Source organism: Clupea harengus, chromosome 3 (genome assembly GCF_900700415.2).
Source record: "Clupea harengus chromosome 3, Ch_v2.0.2, whole genome shotgun sequence".
Classification (NCBI taxonomy): domain Eukaryota; kingdom Metazoa; phylum Chordata; class Actinopteri; order Clupeiformes; family Clupeidae; genus Clupea; species Clupea harengus.
In genome coordinates, this window is record NC_045154.1 from 17633231 (window position 1) to 17645730 (window position 12500).

At 46.8% G+C, this 12500-nt stretch overlaps 1 protein-coding gene across 1 annotated transcript in view; it reads right to left on the reverse strand.

Annotated features, from left to right (window-relative positions):
- Window positions 1-6: 6 nt before the first annotated feature.
- Window positions 7-12500, reverse strand: part of map2k1 (mitogen-activated protein kinase kinase 1) — a 20372-nt gene continuing 7878 nt past the window's right edge. Inside the window, 11 exon segments of the mRNA XM_031564810.2 lie at window positions 7-258; window positions 1815-1860; window positions 2048-2106; window positions 2311-2375; window positions 2804-3011; window positions 4445-4569; window positions 5342-5343; window positions 5387-5435; window positions 5585-5675; window positions 7490-7636; window positions 10159-10369. Coding sequence (XP_031420670.1) covers window positions 145-258; window positions 1815-1860; window positions 2048-2106; window positions 2311-2375; window positions 2804-3011; window positions 4445-4569; window positions 5342-5343; window positions 5387-5435; window positions 5585-5675; window positions 7490-7636; window positions 10159-10369 — 1117 coding nt within the window. The 3' untranslated portion in view covers window positions 7-144.

Genomic DNA, 12500 nt, shown 5'->3' on the forward strand with positions numbered 1-12500 from the left:
TTTCACTGATTGGCAGACTTTTGTGTGTGAGGGTGTTAGCACATGGTAGGCGGTTGGTTAGTGTGTGTGTGTGTGTTTGCTGGAGGTTGGCAGAGGGTCTTGTTTGGCATGGCTGTTAGGGATGGTGGGGGGAGGGTCACGCTCTCACACCCCCGCGCTGTGGGTGGGTGTCACAGGTTGGTTCAGCCCGATGGTGCTGCACAGCCAGCCGGCAAAGTCCACCTCCTCCGCCTCGCACTGCTTAATGAAGGGATGGACCTGTTGACGAGAGCAGGGGAGGGCAGAGGGCAGAGGAAGGGATTAGTGCCACGGTGCGCTCAGCAGCGCCTAAGCATCCGGCTCCGTCAAGCATGCATGTCTGTGTCGTACGTGGGTATGTAGGTGGCTGATGAATACATAAACCCAACTATGGGAAAAGCTTCGGTCGGTGGTCAGAAGATAACAGGTTAGATTGGGACAATAGTGGGCACTTCATGTGAAATGGTAATGTAACGTCTTGACTGTTCAACTGTTTGTAAATGTATTCTGTTCAACATTTGTACCCTTCCCCATGTTACCTACAGAGGTGGGTACATCCTTACACTATAGAGGGCAGCTTACAACAGACATTATGTATTTCACTGTCCCTTTCTAAAATGGGAAGTTTTGTCACCATCTTTTTATTAAAGCTGTTTCTCTCAATTCCTCTCGTCATTGCTGCAAAACAAACTACTAATGTCGTTGGGTGCACTTATCCAATCTTATCCAGTCTAGCCTTAGAGGTGAGACTAGGGTTCCTCTAGGCAGGCCAGCTCTCTACCTCAGTGCCCTATGGAGCTAGACCAGCTATGCTATGCTATGCTACGCGGCCATGTGGTAATATAAGAAAGCCAAACTCTTCAGCAATCACCAACATCCCCGACACCTTTCTTATCCTTCATCCTCTTTGAGGAATAGAAAAATAAAATAAAAATCTCCCTTTCCCTCCTCCGCTGCTGTTGTGCTTTCAGTGAACCTCTCAGTCCTACGGCCAGCACAGTCTACCTGAGCCCAGTGTTTCTGAAGTATGGCCTTACAGCGCTCTGCTTTCAAGGAACCTCTCTGTCCTACAGTCATGGCCTTTCAGTGCTTTGCTTTCAATTGTTTCCCCTCAGCTATTTGTATCCGACCTCATCACGTTTAAGGCGCCTTGGATGAAAGTGTCAAATGCAAAATGATACAATAGGCTAAATTCAGATGAACTGGAAAGAAGCTGTGTCAACTGTTGTACAGTAATGTGAGGAGGAGAAGAGTTGTTGAAGAAGAGGGGAGAGGAGGTGAAGAGTTGGTGAACAGGAGGGGAGAGGAGGTGAAGAGGAGGGGAGAGGAGGTGAACAGGAGGGGAGAGGAGGTGAAGAGGAGGGGAGAGGAGGTGAAGAGTTGGTGAACAGGAGGGGAGAGGAGGTGAACAGGAGGGGAGAGGAGGTGAACAGAAGGGGAGAGGAGGTGGAGAGGAGGGGAGAGGAGGTGAAGAGCTGGTGAACAGGAGGGGAGAGGAGGTGAACAGGAGGGGAGAGGAGGTGAAGAGTTGGTGAACAGGAGGGGAGAGGAGGTGAAGAGGAGGGGAGAGGAGGTGAAGAGTTGGTGAACAGGAGGGGAGAGGAGGTGAACAGGAGGGGAGAGGAGGTGAAGAGTTGGTGAACAGGAGGGGAGAGGAGGTGAAGAGGAGGGGAGAGGAGGTGAAGAGTTGGTGAACAGGAGGGGAGAGGAGGGGAAGAGGAGGGGAGAGGATGTGAAGAGTTGGTGAACAGGAGGGGAGAGGAGGTGAAGAGCTGTAGCACAAGCAGGATTCTCACCACCAGGTGCTTCAGGTCTGCCCTTTCTGCTGGGTTCTTGATTAAGCTGGAAACAGAGAAATAAACCAGCTTTGGTTGTCAACCTTTGTGTAGTTACATCGTCTTTCCACAAGAGAGCAGCATGCCTCATTGATAAGCTGATCACTGGAATCCACACCTACGGACACGCATCCCACACACACTACTGGAAACACGGCTGGCCTCTGTGTGTGTGGGAGTGTGTTAGTACGTACCATTTATTAACGAAATCTTGGAAGTCAGCACTGAAGATCCCCGGCAGCTTTGGAGGAGGCTGAAAGTAAATACAATACATGATTCACATTATGTTCACACCACCAGGCCACAGACAGACACAATGTCTCTTTGACAGCTCCATTCACCCCACCAGGCCACGGACACACACGACCAGGCCACAGACACACACCACCAGGCCACAGACACACACCACCAGGCCACAGACACAATGTCTCTTTGGCACCTCCCTCCGCTCGCTCACCTCATTCACAATATAGTCAAGCAGCTCAAAGATGGCCATCGGAGGCCTGCTCTCAGGGCCGTAGGCTGTAACAGTTAAAGCAATCATATTTAAAAACACCACATTTGATTAAAAAAAAACAAAATAAAAGATGTAAGAAGCTTAAGAATCAACAGACAGAATGAAAATACAAAATGGTAATATATTCATGTGATGTCACACGCCGCGGCGTTAGAGCATAGACTGGTCATGAGGCCAGTTTACCTCAGCAGTGATGGCAAACATCGGTCCCCCTGAGTGACATCCATACTGGGACACATGTTTGTTTATGCTTAGCACTAGCTAATGTCATATCTCTACCGAATAATGAACTTGCTAGCTGGCTTGAAGCTCAATGCAATTCCATTCATTTTCATTGATTCACTGATAGATACTGATTGACTGAACAATGGACATCGTCATCAAAAGTGCGTTTCCGACCTCCAACGGTCTCGGTCTGATCTGAGACACTCACAGCTCCCAGGCCTGCCGGGGGGCCTGGGTTTGGGGGAGGTCTCTGCGGACGAGGGGTCCCCCTCCACGGGCTGCCCGAAGATCTGCTCCAGCTCCCTGGCGTCGGGTGGCGGGATGGGGAAGCGTCCGATGGCCATCTCCACCAGCGACAGCCCCATGCTCCAGATGTCCGACTGCACGGAGTAGTGGGTGCCCTGCAGTCTCTCCGGCTGGGGAGGCGCAGGGAGAGGAGGAGGTGAGGAGGTGAGGGAGGGAGGAAATGGGAGGGGGCAGACAGGAAGGGATAGGATGACGCAATGGGAGCCCCAGCCCCAGGGAGGGGGGGCTAATGTGAGATCGTACACACACACACACACACACACACACACACACAGACACGTACGCGAACGGGCCGGCAAGAGAACAATGTATGCTATTTATTTATTTATTTATAACACCTGCCAAGTCCGGACAAACTCGCATGACTGAAAGGCTTTGAATGAATCAGATTTAACTCTTCGCGCCCAGTGAAAGTGTGTTTAATTTGGGATATAAGCATTCTTAAAATGTAACATTGCCTGTCACAGAACACAAATAAATGCCATAATGTGCGTTGCAAATGGTACGGTACAGCGGTTTGTATTTCCTCAATCAGCATCAGGAGTGGAAGGGCAGCTCACACTCAGGCGGCTAGAAGCTCGGGATGTTTGATCCCAATCACAGCGTGCAGTGCAGTGTTATATATTATACAGTTATATATATATGCTTCGTTTAAATGTACGATTGCCAGTCACAGCTCACAAGAGATGTCCCCACATGCTGGCCACATGCTCAGCAGCATAGTGATTCCTCTTTCTTTAATTAGTGCCTTTTAATAAATGCATTGCTAGTGTTTGATCATTAGTGGTAAAGGGGCATGTAGTATTCTGATGGCTAGACACTGGGAGACACAGGGAGACACAGGGAGACACAGGGTTAGAGACACAGGGAGACACAGGGTGACACAGGGAGACACAGGGAGACACAGGGAGACACAGGGCTAGAGACACAGGGAGACACAGGGTTAGAGACACAGGGTTAGAGACACAGGGAGACACAGGGCTACAGACACAGGGAGACACAGGGTGACACAGGGAGACACAGGGAGACACAGGGTTAGAGACAGAGGGTTAGAGACACAGGGTTAGAGACACAGGGAGACACAGGGTTAGAGACACAGGGAGACACAGGGCTAGAGACACAGGGAGACACAGGGTTAGAGACACAGGGAGACACAGGGTTAGAGACACAGGGAGACACAGGGCTAGAGACACAGGGTTAGAGACACAGGGTGACACAGGGCTAGAGACACAGGGTTAGAGACACAGGGCTAGAGACACAGGGTGACACAGGGTTAGACACAGGGCTAGAGACACAGGGAGACACATGGAGACACAGGGAGACACAGGGAGACACAGGAGACACAGGGAGACACAGGGTTAGAGACACAGGGAGACACAGGACTAGAGACACAGGGTTAGAGACACAGGGTTAGAGACACAGGGCTAGAGACACAGGGAGACACAGGGAGACACAGGGATAGAGACACAGGGAGACACATGGAGACACAGGGAGACACAGGGTTAGAGACACAGGGTGCACACAGCCAGCAGCAGAGACTTACGGACATGTAGGAGCGCGTCCCCACAAACGAGTTGGCCATGGAGTCGATGAGCTGTCCGCTCACGCCGAAATCGCACAGCTTGATCTCCCCGCGCGAGTTCACCAGGATGTTGGATGGCTTCACATCTGCACAGAAGGAGGGGGCTAATTGCTTTGGCAGCAGGGAACAGAGCATGCATGTCCACATCCATTTACCACCGTGTGCGAAGCACGACGCCTTTCAGAGTAAAGGACAGACATCTGTACTTGTCCACATCTCCTCCTTGCTACACCGCTGATTTATTTTGAATATACAATGCACTATCATATATATACCGTGCACACTGTAAAATAACGACACTGCGACCTTGGTATGATGTACTATAGTATTTTCATATGTATGTCCAATATAATTAGCAGGTAAATAATATAGTGCATTCCTAATATGGAGGGACATTTACTTCTGTGGTCTAGGGGACTTTAACATGCTTTACACTGAGTCTAAAACAGCAAGATTATAATAGGGAGAATAAATGTAAACACGTGATATGTAAAAGCATATAAAGGAATAGTGGTTTTAGGATAATTGCGTGTTTGAATGAGTTTGTAAAAACATTGACCCTGTTCCCTGTGCTGCTGGCTACAGGAACAGATTCACTGACCTTTGAGAACAGACTCACTGACCTATGACCTATGAAACAGACTCACTGACCTATGAGCCTCTCGAGAACAGACTCACTGACCTCTGAGAACAGGACTCACTGACCTATGACCTCTGAGAACAGACTCACCTGACCTATGAGAACAGACTCACTGACCTTTGACCTCTGAGAACAGACTCACTGACCTATGAGAACAGACTCTCTGACCTATGAGAACAGACTCATGACCTCTGAGAACAGACTCACTGACCTCTGACCTCTGAGAACAGGACTCACTGACCTATGAGAACAGACTCACTGACCTCTGTGATGATCTTGTGTTTTCCCTCAGGTAGGCCAGGCCCTTAACACCTTGGGTGAGATCAGCAGGGGAGAAGCCTGTTACATTTGACTGCACACACCACACACACACACACACACACACACACACACACACACACACACACACACCTTCTAAAAGCACACACAGTACCACACTGCAAAAGCAGCCAGACTGAAACACAGGCACTATACCGCAATGCTGACTTTGCCCAGGATCTGTTCAGGGATTTTGCCGGCCAACTTCAGGGACTGGTCCAGAGATCCCCCATCCTGCGAACGCAATCAGTATTTACATCTGGCCATGGAAACACTCACACACACACACACACACACACACACACATTTATGATGACTTTGGAGCAAATGTAGCAGAGAAGCTTAATGTGCGCATGTGTTTTTTTTTACTCTCTGTTTTTGCACGATTGCTGCGTCTGCCTGCTCTTACCCCTTAGTGTGTGTGTAGAGATGTGTGTGTAGAGGTGTGTGTAGAGGTGTGTGTAGAGATGTGTGGTGTAGAGGTGTGTGTATAGATGTGTGTGTAGAGGTGTGTGTTATAGATGTGTGTGTAGAGTGTGTGTATAGATATGTGTGTAGAGGTGTGTGTATGATGTGTGTGTAGAGGTGTGTGTATAGATGTGTGTGTATAGAGATGTGTGTGTAGAGGTGTGTGTATAAGTGTGTAGATGTGTGTGTGAGGTGTGTGTATAGGGTTGTGTAGAGGTGTGTGTAGAGGTGTGTGTGTAGAGGTGTGTGTAGAGGTGTGTGTAAAAGATGTGTGTGTAAAGAGTGTGTGTAGAGATGTGTGTGTAGAGATGTGTGTGTAGAAGGTGTGTGTATAAGTGTGTATAAGTGTGTAGATGTGTGTGTAGAGGTGTGTTGTAGAGATGTGTGTGTAGAGGTGTGTGTATAGATGTGTGTGTAGAGGTGTGTGTGTAGAGATGTGTGTGTAGAGGGTGTGTGTTAGAGATGTGTGTGTAGAGGTGTGTGTAGAGATGTGTGTATAAGTGTGTAGACACTGAATCTGTGTGAGACTCAGAACAGAATTCACCTACGGGTCCCTTGCTGATGCTAGTTCTTCCACTGCTGTAGCAGATGGCCACACATGACGAGGACAGGGAGGCAGATTGCCCGTGTCTGGCTCTGTCTGTCTGTCTTGTCTGCATGCCGGCCTACATGTCTGCCTACCTTCCTACCTACCTACCTGTCTGTCTGTCTGTCTGTCTGCCTTCCTGTCTGTGTATCAATCTGTTTACTTCCTGTTTTTCCAAATAGCGACTCCACTACCTGCTGATCAAAGTAGAAGATCTGCTCAACCTGTGTCACTATTAGGGCTGAACGATTTGGGAAAATAATCTAATTGCGATTTTTTACCAAAATATTGCGATTGCGATTTAATATGCGATTTTTTTTCCCCTCTTTTTCCCCCAACAAAACGTAATGAATGATTTAAATATGAACAACACAATATTAGATACATTTAGTGTAAAATATTCTTTCCCACATTTTACATTTTTATTTAACTGCTCATTACAGAAACAAGAACAACAAATCGGTGGCTTTGCCACTGTGCATTTAAGTAATTTAAAAAAAGTAATTTTAAGTATAAACACTAGGCATGCACTTTTTTAACACTGTGTGCAAAATGTACCATCTTAAAAAAAAAAAAAAAAAAAAAAAAAAAAAATTATAATTTTGGTGTTATAATTTTTTTTTTTTTTTTAGACCACGTTTTTTAATCGCGAACGTTGCGGTTAGAAAATCGCGTTCTATCATATCGCGATTAAATCGCAAATGCAATTAATCGTTCAGCCCTAGTCACTATCCCTCTTCTCCTCTCTCTTTCTCTCTTTCTCTCTCTCTCTCCCTCTCTCCCCCCTCCCCTCTCTCTCTCTCTCTCTCTCTCCCCCCCTCTCTCTCTCTGTCTCTCTCTCTCTCCCCCCCCCCCCCTCTCTCTCTCTCTCTCTCTCTCTCTCCCCTCTCTCTCTCTCTCCCTCCCTCTCTCTCTTTCTCTCTCTCTCTCTCTCTCTCTCCCTCTCTCTCTCTCTCTCTCTCTCTCTCTCTCCCTCTCTCTCTTTGACACCCACCATGTGCTCCATGCAGATACTGATCTCCCCGTCGCTGTAGAAGGCTCCGTAGAATCCCACGATGTAGGGCGAGTTGCACTCGTGCAGCACCTGCAGCTCTCTGATGATCTGGTTACGGATGGCCGGCTTGATCTCCAGGTGGATCAGCTGGGGAGACACACACACACACACACACACACACACACACACACACACACACACACAGGGGCACGGGTGATGGAGGCAGGGTCATTGAAGCATTAGAAACCTTACCGTGTGAGTCACTGAATTGCATGTTGGCAGCCAGGCAGAAGTCCATTCACACACACACACACACACACACACACACACACACACACACACACACACACACACACACACACACACACACACACAGCCAGGCAGAAGTCCATTCACACACCCTTTCATATTACTAGGCTCTAAATTAACCAGACTAAAATTGACTGCAGATTTCTAAGCTCTCACATCAGAGGGTACATTATATATTCATGGCATAGTGTGATATACATACTGTATCTGTGCGAATATCTGTAGTATATTATGAATTGTATTTCACTTAATTTCATGCAACATTTACTTCAGGAACACTCTGAGCTAATACAATTTAATAGCTCTTAAAACATTTGCATCATGGAAGTGAAATATATCATTTACTTGTGTGAATATCGATTTTACTTCAGCACGTTATTGACGTACTGTATGTACAACCGTAAAGACTGATACTGTTAGGTGAAAATTCACTCAAGTTACCTCAGGACTCCGGAGTTGCATATATAAGTATATTTATTCAACAATAACAACAAGCTTGTCGGGCTCACCCACGTCCTGGCAGGCCAGAGAGAGGCACGGGCCCACTCTCAGAGAGAGAGGGAGCCCGGGCTCACTCCCAGACTGCAGCAGGCGAGATAGTAGCAAAATTAAACACATCACACAAGGTTTATATACAAAGATGTAAGCGTTCTCTGACACCAAAACAATTCGTCAGCAGAGATAACCACGTGGTGGGTCTCTGACGTCCGAGGTCATCTTACTATTCTTTCAGTCATACAAGGATGTCGGTTTTGCACAAGGTTGAAAGATGCACAGTTTGACCCTTCCTATCACCTCTGGTCCAAACATGCTCTTTCACATATGCAGACTAAGTGGCATCAGTTACACATACACAGAAACACAGCAAAGCCATGTTCCTGCTTATATAAGCACATGATTCATACAAGGTAATTATTAATACAAGTCACTTGATTAATATATTCTTAAGGCTTTAACAGTGTTTCGAAATTATCTCCATCAGATACCCTTCAGTAACTCTCAGCAGGCTCTAAAAACGGCACAGAGGCCATAACAACTAAATCGATTTGATCCAAGGTGCAGGAGAGAAGCGCTGTGCACAACTCTGACCTGTGTTACAGAGCTGTGCATCATTTGATGCCAAGAGGAATCGGACAGGTTAAAACCAACAACTCTGACCTGTGTTACAGAGCTGTGCATCATGTGATGCCAAGAGGAATCGGACAGGTTAAAACCACAACTCTGACCTGTGTTACAGAGCTGTGCATCATGTGATGCCAAGAGGAATCGGACAGATTTAAAAGCTCTACAGCATATGTCTGTTACTAGACTATTCCGAGCTCTGGAGAACTCCTCTCCGTGCTATGCAGAGCCGTCTCCTGTTCTACACTCGATAGAATCTATTAAACGTCTGACCTGCCAGAATCCTTAAACAAGAGAACACATTTACACTGTTGGCTTGAGACCAAAACACACTCCTTAAACACAAGCACTGACAAGCTTTACAGCCAGGATTTAGTAAATACTTCAGCAGGTGTGAAAACATTTTTTACGAATGTTAAATCCATCACCTACTGGTGTAACGATGCAAAATTCAAGCTCATCACTTTGGCATGCCCTAAATGATTCTGCTTGAGGTCTGAGTCAGTAAAGCAAGGCAGCTTTTCAACCCATGGGAAGGTCATAGTAATGGATGTGCAACAGCAGCAAAACGACCCGGAGTGCAGATTAAAAAACGATCAAAATGATAGGACAGAAGGTCTCACACGCTTAGTAACAGAACGCAAGTGCACAGTCACACACTCAAATGGATATTTAGATCATATAAGGAAGTGAACCTACATATCTTTCAAAATCTGAGGGAAATGAAAAGGACTCACATACACTTGGACTCCACAAACCTATGTGGGTCTATTGCAATGTACACAAACTTGCTTCACATTCCACTACAAATCTTCCTAAATGCAGTGTACCCTCAATAAAGCCATTCTAATATACACAAACTTGCTTTATATTCCATTACAACTTTTTCCAAATGCTTATTTATTGTCCCCCGAATAAAGCCAGATTGTAATATACACAAACTTGCTTCATATTCCACTACAAATCTTCCTAAATGCAGTGTCCCCTTAATAAAGCCAGATTCTAATATACACAAACTTGCTTTATATTCTACCACACATCTTCCCAAATGCAGTGTCCCCTTAATAAAGCCAGATTCTAATATACACAAACTTGCTTTATATTCCACTACAACTCTTTCCAAATGCTTATTTTTTTTGTCCCCTGAATAAAGCCAGATGCATGCCAGCTGTGGGCCAGCTGTGGGCCAGAGCTGGGGGCTGACACAGGCTGTCTCCTGGCAGCGTTTCCCACTGTACCTTGCGTGCCATGATGAGGCCGGAGGGTTTGTGTGAGACCTTGAAGACCACGCCTCCGTTGCCGGCGCCCAGCTCACAGATCTTCTCGAAGTCGTCGTCCTTGAGCTCGCCCACCTTCTGCTTCTGCGTGAGGAAAGCTTCCAGACGCTTCCGCTGCTGCTCGTCCAGCTCCAGCTCCTCCAGCTTCTTCTGCAGGGCCTCCAGGTTGGTCCTGATGAGAGAGAAACATGATGAGAGAGTGTGATTCTGCAGGGCCTCCAGGTTGGTCCTGACGAACGCACAGAGAAACAAGATGAGAGTGTGTCAGATAGGCCACAGGGATCTCAGATACAGGTGACACACACCTGCCTGTGTAAGGGATCTAAATGTACGAGATACACCTCCGGCACTTCACGTAAAGGTGTGTTTGTGTGTGTGTGTGTGTGTGTGTGTGTGTGTGTGTGTGTGAGTGTGTGTGTGTGTGTGTGTGTGTGTGTGTGTGTGTGTGTGTGTGTGTGTGTGTGTGTGTTAGTTCCTCTATGTGTAAGACTTGAGGTATGAAATGTAGCTTGTTGGTTACATTTGATTTTGAATAGCTCCAAGTACTATGCAATAGTAATAACTAATAGGTTAATTAATGACTACATACATTTTTGTCACAAAATACACTTAGAGTAATGGCACATCAATTTTAAGAATCTCAGAATCTTAGAATTCTAAGAATCTTAAAAAATGGATTAAAACCTAGATGCTGTGCATCTAGTACAGTCTAACCAGTGTGTTTGTGTATGTGCCCGATGGTATGCCTGAGAACAGGCATAACACATATCTGTGAGCATGATATGCTATGATAGCTGTGATCAAAAGTCTAACACATAAACCTACACGTTCACATGAACCACAAAATAAGCATTACCTGTAGATAGAACAACCCGAACATTGTTTTTGATGAGTTCAGATGAGTGTTGCCATGGCAACATGGCCAAGACACCTGTCAGTCAAGGCCAGCAGGGAGGAAGGAATGTTTGCCTGGGTAAAGAGAGCGTGTCTAGAGCCTACAGTGTGCGCTCTTACCGTATGTATACTGTTCATATAATAATTATTATTATTATTATTATTATTATTGTTCAAACAGGAAGAGATGAATAAAGCTGCTAGGAAATACAGTGCTTGCAGCAGTTGTGCATGTGTGGTTGTGAGTGTGTGTGGTTATGAGTGTGTGTGGTTGTGTGAGTGTGTGTGTGTGTGTGTGTGTGTACCCTGACGACAATTCCTTCAGACCCAGTTTGAGGAAACCGGGAGTTCCTCTAAGAATGTGCGCCTCTGCCGGGGCCCTGTTGTCATGGCGATACGTTTCCTTTGCACTTCATCTGTAGAGTGAACTCCACTGACCTTCGATTCTCATCCTCTCTTCCTCTCCTTCCCCTTCTATTCTCCATCCTCTCTTTCTCTCCTCCCCCTGCATACTTTCTCTCGCCCTCTTTCTCTTTCACACACATACCACATACACACACTCCCTTCCTCTCTCTCTGTCTCTGTATGTGTGTATACATATGTCAGAGCATATGTTTTCGTGTGTATGTGTGTGTGTGTGTGTGTGTGTGTGTGTGTGTGTGTGTGTGTGTGTGTGTGTGTGTGTGTGTGTATTAACAATTATAAGTACACTCATTTACTTTTACATACACTGTGCAGTTACAGCATATATACTGTATAAATATCTCCTTCCTGTCTCTCTCTATTCTTCCTGTCTCTCTCTCCTCCCTGTCTCTGTCTCCTCCCTGTCTCTCTCTCTCCTCCCTGTCTCTCTACCCCCCATCTCTCAATGCCCCCCTCGCTGCTGACAGTGGATTGGCCCTCCTGTAAGGCTTAATGTCTCTTCCCTCGAGCACATAGTCATTAGTTCATCAAACATCTAATTAGGCGCAGGATTAATCCACCAGGTCGGAACCCAGCTGGAGAGCAGAAGCCGCTGAGGTAAGGAGCATTGATCGCAGAGGGATGTAAATCCATCCTGTATTGACACTGACGTTCTGGTCAGCTGTACTCCCAAGGTGAAATCGAAAGCACTTTGATGTCACCGGTGCCGCAAACACCTGCGGCACATGCCATGGAGACTGAGGTAGACACACCCCCCCCCCCCCCCCCCCCCTCCCACACACACACCCACACACACACCCACACTCATATGCCATGGAGACTGAGGTAGACTGGGGGAGATTGGGCAGACTACTCTGTTCCTCTTGACACCCCCCCCCCCCACACACACACACACCCAAACACACACCCACACACACCCACACAACTACACACCCCCACACACACTCACACACACACACACACACACAAACACACACCCACACACA